Here is a 24355-nt window from a genome sequence, read left to right as displayed (position 1 = left end):
CAGCATAGCTAGAGAACCGACCATCCTGCTTAGTGTCGTCAGTTTTAAATAGGAAAGCAGAGGGACTGTCAGGAACACCAGGGATTTCACATAAAGGAAGCAATACAAAGAGAACAGAATACTTTCTCATTCAAGTACATGGTACAGCAGGCACATATCAGGAATATGAAGTGTTGAGGTAATAAACACATTAAGACACCAAGATAAGGATTCCTATTATGAAAATAAATACAATTATTTTTAGCTAAATAGCATTTAAAACATTACAGTCACATAACTGAAAATAAAGATCTTTATCTTTGTGTTAAAGCATTACTAAAGGCTATTTTTTTTAAATTAAAAAAACAAACATGTTATACTTACCTGCTCTGTGCAATGGTATTGGAGAGAGTGGCCCTGAATATACTCTTCTAGGGTCCCCCTGCCGGCTCTCTATTCCTCCTCTTCTGTGTTTGCCCCTATAGCAAGCGCTTGCTATGGAGCAGAAATCCAGGCTCACTCCCAAGTTGGGTTTTGTGTGTTTATAGGCACACTTAGTGTAGTTCAGCCCTGCCCCCTGCTCCCTCCCCACTGGATTTGATTGACAGCAGCAGGAGCCAATAGCTCCCACTGTTGCCTGTTGAGCCAGTGAGGCCAGAGAGAGATGCTGTTCTAAGGCACAGCACTGGATCGGGATCGGCTCAATCTAAGTATGTACTGTGGACTGGTTCAGTGGCAGCTGGTGTTTTTTTTTTGGGGGGGGGGCAGCACACAACCACCCTTCCCCCTGAGCAGCACCACCCCCTCCCCCAGCGGTTTTCTGGTCGATCCAGCGCTTACCCCATTGTGGCGGGTGGCAGGCAGCATGGTGCAGTGGCTCGGCTCCAAGTTCTTTCCACCATGGTGGATTCCAGCTCCTCCCCTCCTCCTGTTAGGCATCCAATAGGATCACCTGTGCTTTTAGCCAATCGGGTAACCCGCTTCCTGATTGGCTGGGAGGAGGATCAGTGTTACAACAGCGAATATTGATTCGATGTTGTAACACACCTGGGTGGGCTCGGAGCACACTCTCTGCAACCTGAGACCACCCTATATTGAAGCCTATTAGATCCTCTGGCTCTAATCAGTGCTTCAAAAAAAAAGCCCCTCCTCATTGGAATCCATTCACCGGTGTCCTGAAACTGGCCAAACTGATGGGTAGGGGTGGCGGCGATGGACGGGGGGGGGGGGGATTATACCCATGTGCCCTTAGCGGTTGGGAAGCCCCTGGACTGGGGGGACTAATCATGGAAGGTTTTTTACCTTAATGCAGAGAACCACTTTAAAGCATTGAGACTTAATTGTAATACATAAATCTGAAACTGAAAATCCACAGTCATTTGTGAAAAAAATATTTTTATAAGTTATTTTCTATCCATCCAAAATAAGGCTGGAAAAAAAACCACCAGAAGTAGGGTCTTTGTGCTAGACATGTAAAGAAAGAGAATGAAAATAAAAAAGAAGACTCAAAAGTCAGAGATGAAACATCCCAATAATTGATGCAATCAACTATCAACTGCTATAGTTTGATTTATATAGAGCACATGTGTCAAACACACAACCATTTCAAGTGACCCTCGCACACAGGGCTTTTTTCAGCTGGAACATGGAGAAACTCTGTTCCGCCACCCCTGGTTCTCTCCCTCTTCTCCCCCCTCACCAATGTAATTTGTTATCACAGAAGCCTTCTGTGTTTACAAGGATGTCTTTCCTTTTAGGGGCACTCACAGATCCCCGCCTGCCCTGCACTCACAGTGGGGACAAGGCAGATACAGTATGGGATGGGGCATCACGTGTCATGTAGTAAGCTGCCTGAGGACACAGATGCTGACCAATGATCTCCCTGCAAGTGAGAGAGAGAGGCAGAGATGCCTACACTGCCGGGTGGTACTAAAGCCAGTAGGTGAGATGTGAGGAAACTTTGGGTGGGGAGGGGAATGAGGACTGCGAAGGGAGATGTGTGCAGAAGTGGGGGATGGGGGGAGAGTGGTGCCGAGGTCAGAGCCGAGGAGTGGTGTAAGTGAAATGTGAACAGCCTATGAACCCTGCATCCTGGGCATAGCACAACTCTAAACTCTGCACTGTATGCTACTGACAAGGGATGAGCCAAACACCCCCCGGAACACGCTTATATGCAAGTTATTGCCACAAAAAGTGTTTGGGGACCTGGGTCCTGCCCCAGGGGACATGTATCAATGCAAAAAAAGTTTTAAAACAGATGTTTTTCAGGAGCAGTGATTTTAATAATGCTTAAAGTGAAACAATAAAAAAATGAAATATTCCTTTAAATATCGTGCCTGGGGGGTATCCTTAGTATGCCTGTAAAGTAGAACATTTTGCCATTTAAAACTGCTTGCAGTTTTCATGAATTGGATCCCGGCAATACAGATAAAAATCATTGAACAAAACTGCATGGACCCCCCCCCCCCCAGTCCATTACCAGGCCCTTTGGGTCTGGTATGAATATTAAGGGGAACCCTGCACCAAAATATTTTTAAAAATATGCGTGGGGGTCCCCACAAAATCCATACCAGGCCCCTCAGGTCTGGTATGGATATTAAGGTGAACCCTGCGTCAAAAGTAAAAAAAATGGCGTGGGGTCCCCCCCAAATCTCTACCAAGCCCTTCAGGGCTGGTGTGGATTTTAAGAGGAACCCCAAGCCAAAATGAAATAAAAAATGGCGTAAGGTTCCCCCCCAAAATCCATACCAGACCCTTATTCAAGCACGCAACCTGGTAGGCTGCAGGAAAAGGGGGGACGAGAGTGCCCCCCCTCCTGAACCAAACCAGGCCACATGCCCTCAACATGGGGAGGGTGTTTTGGGGTTTTGGGGTCCTCCACTTATCCCCACAACCCTTGCCCGGTGCTTGTGGGGGTCTGCGGGCAGGGGAATCTGGAACCCCCCTCTAACAAGGGGACTCCCAGATCCCGACCCCCCCCATGTGAATGGGCATCAGGTAAATTGAACCCCTGCACATTCACCAAAAAAGTGTCAAAATGACAGTAGACAATTTGGGAAAAAGTCTTTTATTAAAAAAAAAAAAAAAAGTGTCCCGCAATGTCCATTCATCTTCGATCATAGCGTCCGACTCACACTCAAACATCGGGCTCATCCCTACTCCTGACCTTTTAGGTTAATTTCCTCCCCCCACCTCCTCTCCTTTGATATCCTGAGTTCTCCCCACTGGGCGTTGACTTGGAGGGAGGTATTGGGAAGCCTCCTTGCTTGGTGGACCGCTATGAGGGGAGAAACTATGGAGTTCCCTACTGATTGATAGAAGTAGACCTGTTATATTCTGAGTCACCTTTCCTCAGTTGTATACAGTAATAGATGTATGGATCATACAGTCATCTTTCTGATTATGTTTTATTATATACTCAGTATTTTTTGGATATTTTTTCCCTGTGTAAATGTACACATGTAACTTGGTATTACCTTTCAATAAACATTCCTTCTGTTAAAAAAAAAGACTCTGCACCCCGGCGCCCCGGAAATTTCACTCTGTGCATAGGGTACCCCTGAAACTTCATTGTGTCATAGCATATGCCTGAACTCCGCCATTGAGCAATTGAATGTAACAGCTGCTAGCAATAATCAGATGAAACATCCGGCAGGCTGGTTGTAGCCAAGTTGATCAATCAATCAACTTGGGTACATTCAGAATGCCCATACATGGTTCAAATCTCATCTGGTTCCTGCTGAACTGGCCGAGATTTGAACCATCTATGGCCGGATTTGGCCTGTCAAGAGGTGCTCACACACTGAATGCTGGATAAGAGATCTATCTGTGGGGACTCCAGGAACACTGTTAGCAGGCTTAATATAACAAATAAGGTTAACCCATATGGTCCCTACAAGTTTTCATATCATAAAGTGTTTTTGAAGTCATATACATTTTTTCTAGTTTTTGAATAAAGTAGGGAATGGACTCCCCTGCTCTCACAGCCCAGCGCTGCAGACATTGGCTGCAGCCGCTGATCGAGCGGCTTTTATCTGGCAGGGTGGTTGAACAGAAATTGATTGGCAGAGGAAGGTTAAGGTGTCTAAGAAGGAAACAGACAACACTGAAAACCAGGTTCTGTGGGACAATGGTTTGTCTGAAGTCAGGCATTATGTTTGTGTGGATGTTTGTCTCTTTAAAATTACTGAAGTGTACCCCGTGCTTTAATTTATCACAAAAAAAATACACCTTTGGCTAGAGTTGGACTGTTATTGTCTTGCCTGAGTTTAGGTCTTCTCAGTAATATATTATTTTTCTCTTGTACAGGGGCAAGTCCTTCTTTTTCTCTGTTCTATATGCTGCAATAATATTTTGGGCCCAGCGTGTTATGAAAGAAAGGAAAAGATTTGAACTGCGAAGGCCTCTAGTCCTGTGGTCATTGGCCCTTGCTGTCTTCAGGTGAGTAGCCGATCTCGTGTATGTACAATCTCTACAATCTCAATCTCTGTGGTATGAAATGTTTTAAATCACTAGGCTCTACAGAAATAGACACTCTGTAATACTTGTAGTAGGTAGTACTTAGGAGTAACTACAACAGTAGCAGAGGAAACTGCTAGTACAAGGTCCACGACACAGCAGTGTTCAGTACTGTTTGTCTTCATCATGATTCATACATGGAGGAACTGCCCTTGTGAAGTCATTTACAATCATTTGAATCCATTTTCTTTTCAATGACCTCCACCAAATTACTATGAAAGCAATTATAGTATCAGAGTTGAAAGTGGAACTATGGGCAAAACCAAAAATATTTTATATGATGCAGTCAGTAGAATTAACAATGCAGTCTTTGCCTTTAGGAGTTTTCCTGTAACATAGTTGTATTTCCAGTTGATCTTGTTGCTGAGTCTGTTATTTTTCAACTTCCTTTAACCTTTATACTGCCAGTTTGCCACCCACATAATAGTTATGCTGGTGAAACAAGTTGAAAAAGCATATCAGCAGCCACTACAGCAGCCTAGTCCAGACTGCCAGCTTTGTGCCAGAAGTGATACAGACACCACCCCTGCCTGAGACTCCTTTCCCCCCACCATGTTCCCAAGCATACTGGTCCCTTCTTGTAACCTCCATGGCAGGCGTCATGATAGAGATCTGCAGGAGATCAGCAAACAATCGTAGAACCTGTCATCGGGTTCAGTAGCCTCCTTAGTTTCATAGTTGCATAGTTGGTAAGGTTGAAAAAAGACACAAGTCAATCAAGTCCAACCTATGTGTGTGCTTTTATACTAATAGTGCATTGTATATCCCTGTATGTTGTAGTCGTTTAGGTGCCTATCTAATAATTTTTTTAAATCATCGAGGCTCCACGCTGAAACCACTGATTGTGGAAGAGAATTCCACATCCTTACAGTAAAGAACCCTATTCTACACAATTCAAGGTTAAACCGCTTCTCTTCTCATTTTAGTGAATGGCCGCATGTCTTTTTATATTCCCTTGCACGGAAAAGTTTTATCCTTATTGTGGGGTCACCAGTATGGTATTTGTACATTGAAATCATATCCCCTCTCAAGCGTCTCTTCTCCAGAGAGGATCACTTCAGTGCTTGCAGTCTTTCCCAATAGCTTAGATCAGGAATATGCAATTAGCGGAACCTCCAGCTGTTGCAGAACTACAAGTCCCATAAGGCATAGCAAGACTCTGACAGCCACAAGCATGACACCCAAAGGCAGAGGCATGATGGGACTTGTAGTTTTGCAACAGCTGGAGGTCCGCTAATTGCATATCCCTGGCTTAGATCCACCAGTCCCTTTATTAGCTTTGTAAAGTCCTTCAAACTGAGAATTGTAGGCCAAAAAATTGTTGGCCGAACAGCAGCTGCATCCTATCAGATGCAGCCACTGTGCAGGAATTCTGACAGCCACGGGTGCTGACTGTCAGAACACAATAGCCAGCAGGGGAGAGTTGTCCATCCAGGCTGTTTAGCATTACTGGGGGAATCAAGTGATAAGATAAATCTTACAGTGTATGGCTAGGTTAACACTACCCTTGCTGTAGGTTGACAATGTTGCTGTTCAAGGCTGGCTACATTGCTCCCCCATAGATATAGTGGAGGAATGAGCATAGCCACCCAATCAGACATGTTACAAGTGTGTTACTGGTCAGTACACTAATTAAAAAATGTAAAGTGACAATAAACGACATCCTTATTCTCCAAAAATAATCCATACACTATTTAATCTGTTTTCCATGCAATTGTTTCTTACTTTGTTTTTCTGCCTCCCTGTCATGTTCTCCATGAGCTCCTGTCCCTCTCATTTTCCTCCTTACTTTCACTTTTAGTGTAGAAGGTGCAGTGCAGATTAGTTGCAATCTTGTGCACTGCTCCCTAGTCCCTAGTCCATCTCAGAAGCAAGCACAGAAGGTAGCTATGTTCCTACATGCAGTGGGACCATGAAGAATGAACGTAAAGCTATTTAAGGTACTTTTTTGAGTTAAAGAGGGAGTCCGCCGGGATTCCGCGTTTAAAAAAAAAAAAAAAAGCCAGCAGCTACAAATACTGCAGCTGCTGACTTTTAAAATAGTGACACCTGTCTAGCGCGCCCACGATGTCGGCACCCGAAGCCGATCTATCGATCGTCTCTCGGGTGCTGCCGCCGCCATCTTGGGTATGGGAATCAGGAAGTGAAGCCTTTCGGCTTCATTTCCCGGTTCCCTACTGCGCATGCGCGAGTCGCGCTGCGCAATAAGGATGGACCCGCTGCCTCTGGGATCTGTGTGTTTCCCAGCAGGCAGCGGGGGACTTTTGGAAAGGGGCGTAATCTACGCCCCTTTCCGCAGAGAGCTATCCCGGAAGTGGGTGCAGATACCTGTACTGTACAGGTACCTGCACCCCCCTCCCCCCTGAAAGGTGCCAATTGTGGCGCCGGAGGGGGGGAGGATTCCAATGAGTAGAAGGTCCACTTTAGGGTGGACCTCCACTTTAAGAATGGCCATCCTTAACCACACCTTCAAAAAAAATGCCCAAAAAATGAAAACTGATGCAGCCTCCACATCTAAGAACTGGTAGGCTGCAATATGTTGCATTTTTGTTCTTGGGTATAGAAACATTTGAATATTTATATTGCCATTGCCTTTAAAATAAAGAATAAATTGTTTAGTGTCACTTTAAAATGATTTTATTAAAAAGTGACGTATATTCCCTCCTGGAACAGGCCTCCAACTCCTCTGAGCAATGTATATTCCCTCTTGGAACAGGCATCCAATCATTGGATGCCTGTTCCAGGAGAGAATATACGTCGCTCAGAGGAGAGTTGGATTGTGCGGATGGTGTCTGGCTCCTATCCAAAGTCCACAGCTGCACTAAATCGCCTGCAGAGAACTCTGCTGGGATTTATATGCAAACTCTCAATTTTCTCCTCTGCAATCGTCTTATTCCCCCTGGACATCCAAGATTATTATCGGTCATTTCATTTCTAATTGTCGTCCATGCTCAATGTGCCCCACATCCGCCGTAGGAGAATTTTCGGGTGTGGTTTTGATGCAGATGCATTGACAATACTCTCCTGATGAAGAGGAAACAACACAAAACATGTTGAGCAAGAGTAATGCATGATTAGTGAAGATCCACTATACCTCTGTTCTCCTCTATGGAGCACATTCAGTAATAGTGACACACATGTAATGCAGTTATTTTCCAGTGACTTTAGAACATGTAATGTATTAAGTCCTGCATACACGATCGGAAATTCGGCCAGCAAAAGACCGATGAGAGTTTTTGGTCAGAAAATGCGACCGTGTGTATGTTCCATCGGACTTTTGCTGGCCGAATTCCTGCCAGCAAAAGATTGAGAGCAGGTTCTCAATTTTTCAGTCGGAAAAAGTTACGATCGGAAATTCCGATCGTCTGTACCAATTCCGACACGCAAAATTCCTACACATGCTCGGAAACAATTAGATGTATGCTCGGAAGCATTGAACTTCATTTTCTCAGCTCGTTGTAGTGTTGTGCGTCACCGCGTTCTTGACAGTCGAAAGTTCAGCAAACTTTTGTGTGACCGTGTGTATGCAAGCCAAGCTTCAGCGGAATTCCGGCGGAAAAAACATCCAAGATTTTTCCAAAGGAAATTCCGCTTGTGTGTACGGGGAATTACTTTTTCTGTTATTTTGGGATATGTATCCTAAAAAAATTCAAAATAAGAAAATATACTTTTTTTATAACCTGATGTGTACTCTGTTCAAGTTGGTACCGCAAAAGTTCATCCTTCTCTTTCCCTTCCACTTCTTGGTGACATGTTGGGGACAGGTTTTCTTGTCCCAATTTTCTCAATCATTTTGGATGATGGTACCTTTCATTCTTCATAACCATATTATTTATGAGGCTTAAACTTTATTCATTCCACCTTCTGAGTATCTATTACCGTAACACATGGCACATGTTGTTTCTTGCTTGCGTGTGTAATTTACAAGCCAAAACTAGTTTTCCGTGTTACCTGAGAGCCTATTCTTTATATGTAACATGTTCTGTTTGCTGTTGTTGAGGGAAGCCCAGATAATTCTACTACTCAAGATAAAGGTTGCTAGTAAATAATTGAATGGATCAGTCTGCCCTCGAGTGGTTTTGATGTTATTTACAGTGAGAGAGGTAGTTGTAAGTATCCTAGTAAAAGCACACTATGTGCTATATATGTGCTGTATATAGATGATACATATATAATGATGAGAGAACTTCTTGAATAACATGGAGGACATAGTGCAGACTTATTAGAGCTATGGTTTCCAATGTGGCGTTGCACAGCTGATCCTTGGCACATTTATGGAGTGACAACCTCAATGTCCTCTGTATGGTCAGCCTATCAGTTCAGCCCAACTTGGACTGTTGGGTTTTAGTCAGTTCCCATGACTGCAGATTATACTTGTGTTTCATTTCCAATATCATCTTATTTGCTTATGAGCTTGGTCTCTGGTTTGCTTCACTCTTATAAGAAATACAACAAATGTGCCTTTAGAACTGTTTAGTAATGGCAATCTACATTGTACAAACAGGTACATATAGATCATTTAAAGATTTTTATGCTTTGCATACCTTATTTATATCCCCCCCCCATCCTTTCTCCCTAATCCATGTTCCTTTATTTTCTGGAGCTCTTGGTCTGCCTCCTGAAACATGTGACAGTGGACATCATCTGAGGGGGAGGGCACTGATGATGTAGCCTTCCCAGGATGCATCTGTGAGTCCCTAGTTACATCACCAGTGCCTCACTCAACAAAGTAAAAAAAAAAAAACATTAAATGTTTAACTATTGAATGTGAGGTGATTTTATATGAGCATGCATACCGATGTGATTTCTAGTGAAAGGAGAAAGAAGGACCAATTTAAAGATATACAGTATATGAATGTAGCTTTGTATTCTTAATATACCCTTAAATGTATGTTTTTAATGCAAGTAGTGTAAATACCTGAATTTGACTTGGTATCAGTCTTTTGCAATCCCTGTAAAGCAGAGCTCAGTCTGAGGGAGGGAGAAGCAACCCAAGGAGCCAGGCAGCTGTACTGCTGAGCACAGAAGATGTTTTCAAGGAAATAGAGCAAATTGGCAGAGAGATAAGGTCATGAGCCTGCTGCTCCTCCTTAAATTGTCTAGTCATGGAAGGGTGGGGAGGAGATAAAGTGGGTATAGAAAATAATCACCCCCATTAAAAATAATGCAGCCTGAAATGAAGACAGACACAGTTTTTGTTTTATCCAGCTATTTTTACTAGTGCAACTTATACATCCAAGTAAAAGATATAACACCATGTCATAAACAAAAATGGAAAAATGATCACCCCCTTATGTCATTATTTTGTTTGACCACAATTTGCTTTAATTACAGCCTTTAATCTGTTGGGCTATTTCTCTACTAACTTTGCACATCTAGACTTGACAATATGTGCCCACTCGTCTTTGCAGAACTGCTCATGTTGAGTTAAATTTGATCATGATCGTTTATGGACTGCCGTCTTCAAGTCATTCTACAGATTTTCAATGGGGTCTTAGTCTGACTGAGCCATGCAAGGACATTTAACTTTTTTTCCTTCAACCACTGTGTGGTCGTTTTTACTGTGTGCTTTGGGTCATTGTCTTGTTGGAAGGTAAACCTTCATCCCATTGATAACCTTCTGGCAGAGAGCAGCAAATTTTCCTCAAGAATGTGATGAGTTTTGCCTCATCCATTTTTCCTTCTATCCTGACGAGTGCTCCAGTCCCTGCTGCAGAGAAAACCCCCAATAACAGGATATTACCCCCTCCATACTGGTCTGTAGGAATGTAGTTATTTGAATGGTGAGCTGTATTGGTTTTTCGCCAGACATTTGGTGTTGAGGCCAAATTCAATTTTAGACTCATCTGACCACCTTATTAAATGCACCTTGAAGATTCTGAGGCCACATGGAAAAAAAGATGTTATGGTCAGATGAGACTAAAATCGAATTATTTGGCTTCAACACCAAACAATGTGTCTGGCCAAAATCCAATACAGCTCACCATCCAAATAACGCCATTCCTACAGTAAAGCATGGAGGGGGTAATATCCTGTTATGGGGGTGTTTCTCTGCAGCAGGGACTTGTCAGGATAGAAGAAAATTGGATGGGGAAAAATATCATCAAATTCTTGAAGAAAATCTGATGCCCTCTGCCAGAAAGTTGTCAATGGGAAGAAGGTTTACCTTCCAACATGACAATGACCCCAAAGCACACAGCAAAAATGACCACGCAGTGGTTGAAGGAGAAAAAGGTGATTGTCCTTGCATGGCCTAGTCAGAGCCCCGACCTAAACCCCATTGAAAATCTGTGGTATGACTTGAAGACTGCAGTCCACAAATGGCCAGCATTAAATTTAACTGAACTCGAGCAGTTCTGCAATGAAGAGTGGGCAAATATTGCAAAGCCTAGATGTGCAAAGTTAGTAGAAACATATCCCAACAGACCAAATTCTGTAATTAAAGCAAAAGGTGGTTCAACCAAATAATGACATAAGGGGGGTGATTCTTTTTCCAACTCAGTGATTCTTTTTTTGAATTTTTGAATTTTTATTCTAACATGTTGGTGTTATATCTTTCACTTGGATGTTAGAAGTTGCACCAGTAAATACAGCTGGATAAAACAAAAACTGTGTCAGTCTTGATTTAAGGCTACAAAGCAACAAAATGTGCTTATTTTAAAGGGGGGAATTATTTTCTATACCCACTGTATGTAGGGCTACTTTTATATGGGTGCCTGAAAAGCAAACAGCAGTGGCTCACTCTTCAGAGGCAACCAAGTGGCAGTTTGTAAGTATGACAGAGATGATACTGCCTCCTCTTGAATGCCTGTTTTTTTTTTTTTTTGCAAAGGGATTATACAGTAGAACCTTGGTTTACGAGTAACGTGGTTAACAAGCTTTTTGAAAGACGAGCAACTTTTTTATTCTGACTCGGTGACTCGCAAAACGAGTAGAATTCAAGTTAATAGGCGGTGCAGTACCACATTTGGCCAGAGGTGCGGGGCCACCGGGGACACTTGGAACTGTTCAGAGCCGTTCGGAAATACCCAGAATGACTCGGAAATACTCAGTTCCCGAATGTTTCTGAGCCTTTCCGAGGCTTTCCAAGTTCAGCCGAGCTGTCCTTGAGTATTTCTGAGGCTCTCTGGCGCCCCCCGCCCCCCCCCCCCCCGCTCATTCGGTATTACATGTAATAGAAGTCAATGCAGAGCAAATTATCTTCATTTCCATTGACTTCTATGGGGAAGTGCTTTGGATTTTAAGCATTCTCCTGGAACAGATTATGTTCATAATCCAAGGTTCCAAGGTTGCAAGGTATACTAAAATACCATGCAGCAACTGCATGTCAAGTGCTTCCCACTCAGTTTTGGTGTGGTCTCATTGACCTCAATGGACACGTTTGGTAAGCAGAGTTCCTGCCAAATGCAACATGACAAGTTTAACTTGTTACAACTTGGAAGTGAAAGATTTTGGCCATGACAATGTGATCATACCTGAGCATCTACCATATCTGCTTGTAGATAGGCAGTAAAAATGCAGATCAACTGCGTATAATATGTTGACTCCTGATATTTCTTTTTGGCTTGCAGTATCATCGGAGCAGTCCGCACTGGCTATTACATGAGCACCTTGCTCCTATCTAGTGGCTTCAAGCAATCAATATGTGACCGTGGATTTTATAACGGGCCAGTCAGCAAGTTCTGGGCATATGCCTTTGTCTTGAGCAAGGTCCCAGAGCTTGGTAAGTAAAATGCCTTTACTTTCTGGTATTCAAATCTCGACTTGTGAACCTCTAAATCATATTTTTCTCATTTCAAAGATAAACACAGTCACAAAGAAATTATCTAAAGTATGTCTAAGGTAAAGTGGATGACTTCTAGAGCCACGTCACTTTGAACTCTTTCAACCTACAATCCTAGAGCGAAGTTATTTATGCTGGTGATGATACAATCTCTCCACAGTTACACAGATGACAAAAAAAATTGAGTAAATATGATATAAAGGTATTACCATGATGCAGCTGGCCCCTTTTGTAAATGTCTTTCAAGTATGGTACTATGGATGTGTGCCACCTGGCACACACAGAAATACAATTATAGTTATTTTAATAGACCCCTGGATGTGTTCTATTACAATGAATTGGTAGGTATTCCCACGCATGTCCTTTACATTTAATAGAACCAACTTGTCTGGAATGCAGACAAACTGACTATTATATATCTCTACTATCAAACAGTGGCAGCCCGCCCATGAGGGGTGCTTGAGCGCCGTCCCCCCAATCCACGTCCGCCCCCCTCCACCTCCTAGCGACGCTGCGATGCAGTGCTCTATCCATCACCGCAGCCCCCCCCCCCACATTCATGCTTTCGGCTTCTTTAAGGATGCTGGGCGCTTGAATTACAGCAGCATGGGTGTTTTTTTGATCTAATAGGCTTCAAAATAGGGTGGGCTCGTAAAGCAGATCATCTCGCTATGAGCCCACCTAGGTGTTACAACAGTGAATTAATACTCGCTGTTGTAACACTGATCCTCTTCCTGGCCAATCGTGAAGTGGGTCTGATACCCGTCACCTGATTGGCTGAAAGGACAGGCAATCCTATTGGATGCCTAGGAGGAGGGGAGGAGACGCACGGTGGAAGCAAGGAGGAGGAAGGAGGAGAAGACACAGGAGCCACTACCAGATACCTGCCGCAGCCTGATGTCCGCTGATGCCCCGATCCCCGCTGTTCCTTGATGTCCGCCGCAGCCTGATCCCATTCGCTGCCTATATGGGGTAAGTGGACTTACCGGTAGACAGCGAGCGGGGGTGGCTTTGAGGTGCCGCTGGGGGGGGGGGGTGTTTGCCACCCCTCCTCAAACAAAAAACCATGACCTGCCACTGCTATCAAAACTCAATTTTTGAGGTCTAACAAAACCAAAAGAATTTTCCTTTTAAGTCAACCTCATCTCCAAGCTTTAAAATACTTTTTATTATAGTTTCAGCTTAATTGGACATCTTTGGTAATTTATACTGTGCATTACGAAAGAACTTCATTACAAAGTAATAGGCTTTCCCCAAAAGTCAACTTAACATGTTTACATTTGGAAAACTTAATAAAGGTAGTCAATACACACTTTGTTTGCTCTGGTTCAGCCTATGGCTGGAACAAAAGAAAATCTGTATGTTTCCCCATCCACGCTGAACAGCATGGACAGAGGAATCTGCACTGCTGGCTATTGTAATTAGACTGCCACTGCACCCATGACTGTCTGAATAACTGAACAGCGATGCCATATTTTTAAATACATTTTGACTCCTGTTGGCTCAGCCAAAATTTTAGTTTTTTGTGGCTAGCTTTAGACTATGTGCACCTTATATGTATCAGACAAGTTTGGCTTCATTTGTGGCAATGGAGTGGACACACCATAGCTTAATCACAAGGTATCTTTGAGTGAAGCTAATGCCGTGTACACCCGGTGTGACTTTCCGGCAGAAAAAGTTCGATGGAATCTTTTGATCGGATATTCCGATCATGTGTGGGCCTCATCTGACTTTTTTTTTCAAAAATTCTGACGGACCTAGAAATAGAACATGTTTTAAACCTTTCCGATGGAATATTTTCCGATCGGGAAAACTGTTCATCTGTATGCTGTTCTGATGGACCAAAAACGACGCATGGGCAGCTATTGGCTACTGGCTATTGAACTTCCCTTTTCTAGTCCCGTCTTACGTTTTGTACATCACCACGTTCTAGACGATCAAACTTTGATGAGATTGTGTGTAGGTAAGACCGTTTCAACGGGACTCTGTCGGAAAAACCGTCAGAGTTTATTCTGATGGAAAAACCGGGCGTGTGTACGCGGCATAAGACATATTGGATGCATTGCATTTTGTCATCTGCTCTAGGGATTGAATTTCTGAAATGTATTGCAGCCACTGTCATCATATCAACAATTATATAGACAATAGTATAAAAATAAATCAGTCCAGTTCCTGTAAATTTAAATACTAAAACAGCGCTTAGATGAAATATGATCCTGTGAATAAAACCATATAAAAGTATAAGAAAGTCCTTTGTGCAGTATTTGTGATGATAACAGTTCAATCAGCGTTGAAGGGTGATATTGGTGATTATTTAAAGTGTTGTTACAGCACCATCCACCAGAATTTCAGGGATTTCACCACGTATAGCATATCCCCTCAGGGGGTTAAACTCACCAGACAAAGCTGATAAACAAGCCTTTAAGGAAGTATTCACTCAATAGGTTACCATTGTGCCATCATCATCCACAGGGGTCCAGCTGACATATGTGCTCCAAAAAAACTTCATAGAATACAGAGAAAAATTGCACATAGCGTAATCCTATTATATTAAACGTTTCTCACATAAGCCAAACACCCCCCTATGATATTCTATGTACACAAATCAAGTAATAATCCAGCATTTAAAAGTATTATAGTAATGCTCTGTCACCGTTTCCGGCGTCCAGCGCGTCAGCCCGTGTCTCCATGTAGACACTAACAAACACTTCCTGGACCTGGTTGCCGGTGGAGTGTAATCGTCACTTCCGGGTACGGCGTGTAGGGCGTGACCCTAGATTTATCTTGTTTTTTTTTTTCTTTCCTTTGTGAATTAATAATTGATATACTGGATTTTGAAATTGTATTATTATATCTTTGGTTCGGAGTGTATGACGTCTTGTGTTTTGGTTTGGTTTGGTTTGTGAAATGAAATTTAATAAAAAGAGTTATAAGAAAAAAAAAGTTTGACAGTGCTGAAAGCTGCAAATTGGCCTGGGCAGGAAGGGGGTAAAAGTGCCCAGTGGTTAAAGGAAAATCGTACGATCTGGTAAAAAATGTTATGCTTTTCCCATCAGATAATATCGGATGAACTGTCATGATCGGCTCTCGAAAGCTGTGTGCTAATGATCAGATTATTGTACAATCGCTTCGAAAGCCGTATATTTTTGTACAAGTTTCTGATTGTGTGTATTGGCCAGAACCGTTTGTGTTAGAATATAAATAGCATTGCAGCACACACAAACCTCTACTGTAAATATGAAAAAAAATCTTTATCAAATGAACCAAGAACAATTACTATTATCATTCATGTATATAGCATACTAATTATACCTTTTACAATGGTGTGCATAGTAAAGTTAAAAATAAATGCAGTAAACAAAGTATGAAGGTTATGCTGACTAGGGAGAATACACTTTTCATACTGATCTGTCTGACAGATTTGGGTTTACTACTGAATGAGCAAAATGTGCACACTACTAGACACAGATAGACACCACTGCTAATATACTACAGTGCCTTGCGAAAGTATTCAGCCCCCTTGAACTTTTCAACCTTTTGCCACATTTCAGGCTTCAAACATAAAGATATAAAGTTTGTATTTTTTGTGAAGAATCACCAACAAGTGGGACACAATTGTGAAGTGGAACGAAATCTATTGGATTTTTGAAACTTTTTTAACTAATAAAAAAATGAAAAGTAGGGCGTGCAAAATTATTCGGCCCCCTTGCATTAATACTTTGTAGAGCCACCTTTTTCTGCGATTACAGCTGCAAGTCACTTGGGGTATGTCTCTATCAGTTTTGCACATCGAGAGACTGAAACTCTTGCTAATTCTTCCTTGCAAAACAGCTGAACCTCAGTGAGGTTGGATGGAGAGTGTTTGTGAACAGCAGTTTTCAGCTCTTTCCACAGATTCTCGATTGGATTCAGGTCTGGACTTTGACTTGGCCATTCTAACACCTGGATACGTTTATTTGTGAACCATTCCTTTGTAGATTTGTTTGTTGGAAGATAAATCTCCGTCCCAGTTTCAGGTCTTTTGCAGACTCCAACAGGTTTTCATCCAGAATGGTCCTGTATTTGGCTGCATCCATCTTCCCATCAATTTTAACCATATTCCCTGTCCCTGCTGAAGAAAAGCAGGCCCAAACCATGATGCTGCCACCACCATGTTTGACAGTGGGGATGGTGTGTTGAGGGTGATGAGCTGTGTTGCATATTGTTTTGCATTGTGGGCAAAAAGTTCGATTTTGGTTTCATCTGACCAGAGCACCTTCTTCCACATGTTTGATGTGTCTCCCAGGTGGCTTGTGGCAAACTTTAGACGAGACTTTTTATGTATATCTTTGAGAAATGGCTTTCTCCTTGCCACTCTTCCATAAAGGCCAGATTTGTGCAGTGTACGACTGATTGTTGTCCTATGGACAAACTCTCTCACCTCAGCTGTAGTTCTCTGCAGTTCATCCAGAGTGATCATGGGCCTCTTGGCTGCATCTCTGATCAGTCTTCTCCTTGTCTGAGCTGAAAGTTTAGAGGGACGGCCAGGTCTTGGTAGATTTGCAGTGGTCTGATACTCCTTCCATTACAAAATGTTTGCTTGCACAGTGCTCCTTGGGATGTTTAAAGCCTGGGAAATCTTTTTGTATCCAAATCCGGCTTTAAACTTCTCCACAACAGTATTACGGACCTGCCTGGTGTGTTCCTTGGTCTTCATGATGCTCTCTGCGCTTTCAACAGAATCCTGAGACTATCACAGAGCAGGTGCATTTATACAGAGACTTGATTACACACAGGTGGATTCTATTTATCACCATCAGTCATTTAGGACAACATTGGATCATTCAGAGATCCTCGCTGAACTTCTGGAGTAAGTTTGCTGCACTGAAAGTAAAGGGGCCGAATAATTTTGCACGCACCACTTTTCAGTTTTTTTATTTGCTAAAAAAGTTTAAAATATCCAATAGATTTCGTTCCACTTCACAATTGTGTCCCACTTGTTGATGATTCTTCACAAAAAATAAAATTTTTATATCTTTATGTTTGAAGCCTGAAATGTGGCTAAAGGTTGAAAAGTTCAAGGGGGCGAATACTTTCGCAAGGCACTGTATATACTAGTATACTATATATATATATGGAGAGAGAGAGAGAGAGAGAGACTGCACTAATTATTTTTCTATTGCTCTACAGGAGACACGTTGTTCATTGTTCTTCGCAAACAAAAGCTGATATTCCTACACTGGTATCATCACATTACTGTACTGCTCTACACCTGGTACACATATAAGGACACCGTGGCTGGAGGAGGATGGTTCATGACAATGAATTACACTGTTCATGCTTTCATGTACTCTTATTACACACTGAGAGCAGCAGGGATCCAGGTGCCACGATTATGTGCCATGTTCATCACGATGACACAGATCCTGCAAATGATCATGGGCACCTTTGTCAATGTCTTGGTGTACCGGTGGATGCAGGATGGGACATGTTCAAGCACACCGGAGAACATATTCTGGTCAACAGTGATGTATTCAAGCTATCTGGTGCTTTTCTGCAGCTTCTTTTATAACGCTTATATGAAAACTTCAGCCAAGAGTAAGGCAGAATAACCTTTATTTAGGTATAGACTGTGAACTTGCCATCATACATTTCCAACTGTTACCAAGTACTATATTTTATAAATATGCCTGAAAGAATGAATATTTTTATATCTAAAAATTTTGTATCACCAATATTGAAATTAGTTTTGAAATGCTGAAAAAATGTATGCCATATTCCCAACCTACAACTCCATTTTAACAATTCTCCATTAAATGTCCTACAAATAGGATTTTCTGGAGCTCCAGACCCAAGGACGATTAGCAGGTATACTATTCACACATGTGTTACCTGTGCAATACTGCACAATATTGATATGTAAAGGGCATTTTAATGGGCCATGTATTCTAAATTCCAAATTATAAGTACTAATGAACCTTGCTTTAATTATTAAAGTTTGACGACACATGTGCAAAACAACTTATACTACTTAAAAGAATGCCTTACTTTACAAGGAATCTTCAATGTTATTTGGCACTACATTGTGTATATTCAGTGTAATGACATAATGGCAAGTCTAAAAGGCATTATGGACTGTGGTGTTAACTTTGCCAAAGGCTAGATATGTTTTTTTTTTTTACATGTTGACATGCATTTATGAAGTGAATTGGCTATTTATTTATTATTACAATGCTGCATTACTGCAAAACTAGTTTTATAGGCAATTATTTTTCAACATCCGCAGCAAAAAGTCCATCCATTACAGCAACACGTGGCTTAAAGCCAAACTTCAGGCAAACAACGAAATACACAGTTGAAAAACATATATCAGATTTATCTTATCTGGCAAAGTATTTGTATTTCTGTCTATCCACTCGTGTAATATACCAAGCATAGACAGCACAGCCAGCCTGATGGCCTTACATTTCTCTGCTGCATTTCAGCAACACATTTAGGTAACCTTCCCGCCCCTAACATTTGATTGGACAGTGATGGAGCAGCAACATCCTATTGAGAGAATCTCTCTCCTCCTGTCAACATGTTCCAAGTCAGATGATATGTATCCAGTACTCCCAATTGGCTTAGAGTGCTGCCATTCACGTTCTCAGAATGCTGTACAGGGGATTACAAGAGACTGAAATCACGTCAAAATGAAAATTTAAAATACATTTAATGGTTTTGTAATAAATACATAGTTGCATTCATTTGTGATTTAATATATTGGCTGGACTTTAAAGTAAACCTGCCATGAAGAAACACAAATAGTTCAATTGCTGACCTGTCCTTTTTAAAATGTTGATTACCTGGCTATCATGTTAACTTTCTGTCTATAATACATTGTCAATGACCTGGAAAAAGTGCTGAAATACTGACTTATTTTCCAGGCTTTCTAGATTTTTTAATAAGAAAGTGTTGTAACCAGAGGGTTAGCAAGGTATCTACCAGTAATTGAGATAGTTAAAGGCCAAAGCAGGGGCTCCTCCATTAGCTTCCTTAAACACAGGTTACTGTTACTAGGTAGTTCTAATCTCTTGGCATTAGAATACCAATTATATTTACTAGTAAAAGTATTTTTTGCAGTGTTAGACCTGATACACTTTGATGACAAGATCCATGATCAAGAGTTTAAGTCAATATATACTGTATGTGTCTATGAATTAGTGAGAAAAAGAATGCGCTATAAATCAATGCATTAGGAATTATCTGCACCTCTGTATGTGTAGTATACATTGAAGATGTGATTTACAAAGGGAATTTACAAAGGGATCTTTGCAGTGAACCTTCCAACAACCAATTGTGCAGAAAAAAAAAAAAAAAATGAAAACTCCCCTTCCTTTTGATGCTTGAAGTCACATAGAATCCCTATGGTAAACTACTTATTTGGTATATCCTTTACTAAAGTCGACTTTTGGTTAGTCTTTTAGGCTTCATGCACACTAGCGTTTGTAAGCTCCTAGAAACTGTTATGGCCCATACACATGGTCGGAAATTCCGACGGAAAAAGTCTGATTGAAAAATCCGATCATGTGTGGGCTCTATCGGACAAAGTTTGAGAACTGGATCTAAAATTTTCCTACAACAAACTCCGATCGGACATTTTTTGATCGTGTGTACAGAATTCCGACGCACAAAGTGCCACTCATGCTCAGAAAAAAATTCTATTGGCTACTGGCCTCTACGTAGTCCTGTCATATGTTTTGTACATCACCTTGTTCCGAACATTTGGATTTTCCGACAACTTTGTGCGCCTGTGTGTATGCAACACAAGTTTTGGAAAAAATCTGATGGATTTTGTGGTCGGAATGTCCAACCGTGTGTATGGGGGCATAATACGCATTTTTTTCTGCTCCTAGAAGCATAAGAATTAGTGTTATACTATGTGTCCATGCACACTACATTAAGCTATTAGCGTGTTTTGAGCTTCAGCGTCCAGGAGCAGAAATAAAAATGTTTTTGTAGAGTTTTTTGGAGCGTTTTTCCAGCAGAAAAAAACGTTAAAAGCTTCTAAAATGCTCCTAACAGTTTTTTTTTAGCTTTTTTTTCCTTTTTTCTTCATGTATTGTAAAAGCTCTAATAAAATATTAATGCTCCTAAAACCTTCTAAAATCGACTAAAACGCTACTAGAAGCTTGCACAAAAATTTTATTATTAGCATTTTTTGAGCTTTAAAAAATGCTAGTGTACATGGAGCCTAAGTGAAGTCTGCAAGCTGGGCCTAAAGAAAATAGGAATATACCAGACATCAGCCTGTATTCTGATTGGCTTCAATCAAGACAATCTTCACTTTATTTAATGAAAAACACTGTTGAATCTGAAATAAGTACCGCTTGTATTTTATCTTTTTCTTTCTATTTTTTGTGTTCAAAAATGGGTCTTTTACAAAGCAAAGCTGCTGGATATTTGACTATTTTATATTTTGATGGAATTTCTGCTTGTGTAACATAATTGTTTTTTTTTAATACACAAACCAACGGGCAGTAATGATGTATGAAGTACAGTTTCATTACAACCAATCAAAAGACTTTTAAATGAAGTCAGATTAGGTAAAGATCATTTATGATTGGTTGCCATTTGTAACATTGCTTTTTTAGTTGCTTCTTCACTTATTAGAGAAGTCAGAATGTGTCCTTTAATAACCATGTTATAACAGTTTATAATCTCTAGATTTAAACGTGAAATGGTGCATGTATTGGTAAATGTATTAACCATTATCCTGCAAGTAGAACATTTAGTTACAGTTTAGTCATATTGCTGTTATATTGCAAAAAAACGTAATAACAGAGGCGGGTGGACTGCAGGCTTAAAAAAAAGCAATATATATCTGCAATATAAGAGCTTGATGTCTTTGTGTATGGTGACTCCTAGATGAAGAAAGGGGATACTCTCATGATCAGCTTGTTTGCTTATACTGTATGCTGTGAAATTTCCCATGATCTGATAATGGAGAGATAAAACATGCAACTTCATTAAAGTTTGTTCCTTAAACTGTAAATTGTACTTTCATGTATATTATATACACTTACAGACATATATTTTTCATTAAAAAGCAATGCTCAAATATTTGTACATTTGTCCTATGAAAGGTGGTGTTTATATTTGTGGCATTAAATTAAAGTAGTTTTTAATTTGTAATTACACCTTTGCACCATGTCTTTTGTCTCTGATTTATATCATTGTGCCTGTCTGTGCCTACCTCTCCTCATTTGCACAGCACACAAACCCATCCTACGCTAATAGCTGCCACACCTCTCTGCCAGTTTCAACTCATGTCACCTCATTGCCAAACAGGTTTTTCTTGCTTGTCTGTGGAATGTTGTACCAAGAGTAACAAGGATGCAAACGCAAAAAATGTACAGTACGTGATATTCACAAAGTCTATAATATGTACTATCTGTAAGCATACTGGCTTGAAATGTATAGTTGTGGCAGCAAGATGGACATGTATTTCTGACACTTTATTCTCTGCTTCCATAAAGCCAGCCTGCGCTTTGGCTAAAATTGTTCTCCTTCATATAGCATAACTTTAAAAAAAAAATTAAATTGCAGCTTATTTTTTCATTTGCTTTGCTATGGAAATTCTGTAATTGTGAAATCCTATTAGTTTCTCTTTGTGTGAAGCCTAGACAGTGCTTTGCCATAATTAAAGCTGGGTACACACTACATTTTTTTTTAATGCAACACAGCTCCGGTCAGGAGCCACAGTTCTAACCATGCCAGGTTAGTCCAGCAATCACCCTCTCATCACCGGCTCTCCCTCCTCACACAGAGACAGCGTGTGAGGAGGGAGAGACGAACGGCTGCAGCGGTGATTGAAAAAAAAAGTGGAAAATAAAGTGCCTACAGTACATGTCAGTGCCATCTGTCCCCACTGCCACCTGTCAGTGCCATCTGTCCCAAGTGCCACCTGTCAGTGTCACCTGTCCCCAGTGCCACCTGTCGGTGCCACCTGTCCCCAGTGCCATCTGTCCCTAGTGCCACCTGTCAGTGCCATCTGTCCCCAGTGCCACGTATAAGTGCCATCTGTCATCAGTGCCATCAGTGCCACATATTACTGTCATCTGTCATCAGTGCCACATCAGTGTCACGTGTTATCAGTGCCACATATTAATGCCATCTGTCATCAGTGCCACGTATCAGCTCCATCTGTCATCAGTGGCATCTGTTATCAATGCCACGTGTCATCAGTGCCATGTATCAGTGTCATCTGTCATCATTGCCACGTGTCATCAGTGCCACATATTAGTGCCATTTGTCACCAGTGTCACGTGTCATTAGTGACACATATTAGTGCCATCTGTCAACAGTGCCATGTGTCATCAGTGCCATTTATCAGTGCCATCTGTCATCAGTGCCACGTGTCATTGTCCTGGTGCTCCAGGGCCTTCAAAAGTGTAATAGGTAGTCAACAAGTTAGATGTGTAATTTATGCTCCTAGAACACGTGATGGTGCTCCTTGCATGTTGGGCTAGGCTGGGAAAAGTCCCACACATGTGGTATCGTAATACTCAGTACCCGGAGCGTTCTCGGTCTCCTTGATAGTACTGGAAAAAGCATGGATTCGTCAATGTCCTTCCCAACTCAGTTACCAGGCACTTCCCAGGATGCCACTTGTCGGCCCTCCTCCGAAGAATCCTCCCCCGGTCACTTTCATGAGCCGTGGTGCCCCTCCAAGCTGAGAGCACACCCGGACACCTTGAATCCTCCCTCAGTTACTGTGCCTTGGACCAGCCAGTTCCAAGACTCGGGAACAGACGGATCCCTGCCCCAGACCAGTTGGGTCTATTGGGGGTAAGCCATAGAAGCATGTTGCGGGATGTCGAACACCCCCTGACCGGGACCCTTATGCTGTCAAGGGCTAATAAATCTGAGCCCTTATGGCAACCATACATATTAAAGTGGTTGTAAAGTCTCCACAATAATCTCCCATGATAGGTTCCCTTATGTGGCAATAGTAATGGCAGTGTGTGTTTTTTCAGCAATATAATCTCTAAATACCTTTTCCCTTCAGTGCTTCTGTGCAGTCAGATGGTTTTCTCTGGTCTTACTCCCAAGCAGAGAGACTCCAGTGGGAGGGTCTCACATTCCTCTGTTACTTTCAGATTCAGGAGGGGATGAGGGGAGAGGATCAGCTTCACACAGATCACATAAATGACAGGAAAGGAGAGGGAGATACAGATGCTGCAGAGAGCAGGATGATGGAAAGTCAGTGTACTGACAGGCAGGGCCGTCTTTAACACAGGGCAAACGGGGCAGCTGCCCTGGGCCCTGTCATCTCTGTGGGGCCCAAAGCAGCTGCCACTTAAGCCCTGCGCTGCCTGCAGTTTTCACAGAGTATGGGGTGCAGCCAATCCCCCACTGCTCTCCCAAGCGGCGGCCACATTATGAAATGAGAGCGGGACAGCCTCGGGCTTCATGTGCTTAAACCCGCCTGTCCCGCTTCTCTCGCTGTCTGGAGCTCTGGACTGGAGTGACAAGGGATTAAGCAGAGTAGCGCTCCATGTTCCTCCTACCCCACCCCTACCTGACAGACCTGTGTAGCATACAGATGAGTAAAGTGTGCTGACTGTGTGCTACAGGTCTGAGAGGCGGAGACTGCACTGTATTGCACTGCTGTGAAGCTTAAGTTCTGTCATCAGGTGAGAAAGAACCATGGAGAGAAGGGGAACGGGAATTCACATGTGCAGAGAATTGGAGGTAAGGGGAATGTGGAACGTGAGATGTGGATTTGGGATACAAAGGTGGACGGGAGATACAGAGGTGAACTGTGGATGGAGGGGTTCAGAGATGAGCTGTGGATGGGGGGGATACAGAGGTGAACGTGGACAGGGGAAACAGAGGTAAACTTTGAATGGGGGGGGGGGGTGATACAGAGGTAGGCAGGGTATACAGAAGTGACCTGTGGATTTGGGAGTACATTGGTGAACATGGATGAGGGAAACAGAGGTGTACTGTAGATGGGGGGTGGTATGGAATAGGATAAATAACATTGCAAAAAAAGTATTAGCACAAAAATAATGAAGCAAGGATCAGTAAGTAAGGAAGGAGCGGTTGATC

At 42.0% G+C, this 24355-nt stretch overlaps 1 protein-coding gene across 1 annotated transcript in view; it reads left to right on the top strand.

Annotated features, from left to right (window-relative positions):
* Nucleotides 1-21436, top strand: part of ELOVL3 (ELOVL fatty acid elongase 3) — a 34467-nt gene extending 13031 nt beyond the window's left edge. Inside the window, exons 3-5 of the mRNA XM_077454500.1 lie at nt 4288-4419; nt 12069-12220; nt 17450-21436. Of these exons, the coding sequence (XP_077310626.1) occupies nt 4288-4419; nt 12069-12220; nt 17450-17871 (706 nt within the window). The 3' untranslated portion in view covers nt 17872-21436. The remainder of the gene's footprint in view (nt 1-4287; nt 4420-12068; nt 12221-17449) is intronic.
* Nucleotides 21437-24355: the final 2919 nt, after the last annotated feature.

The sequence above is a fragment of the Lithobates pipiens genome, unplaced genomic scaffold, assembly GCF_037356315.1.
Source record: "Lithobates pipiens isolate NorthernLeopardFrog02 unplaced genomic scaffold, aLitPip1_a1.2 Scaffold_25, whole genome shotgun sequence".
NCBI lineage: Eukaryota > Metazoa > Chordata > Amphibia > Anura > Ranidae > Lithobates > Lithobates pipiens.
This window is presented reverse-complemented; position numbering and strand designations above follow the sequence as displayed.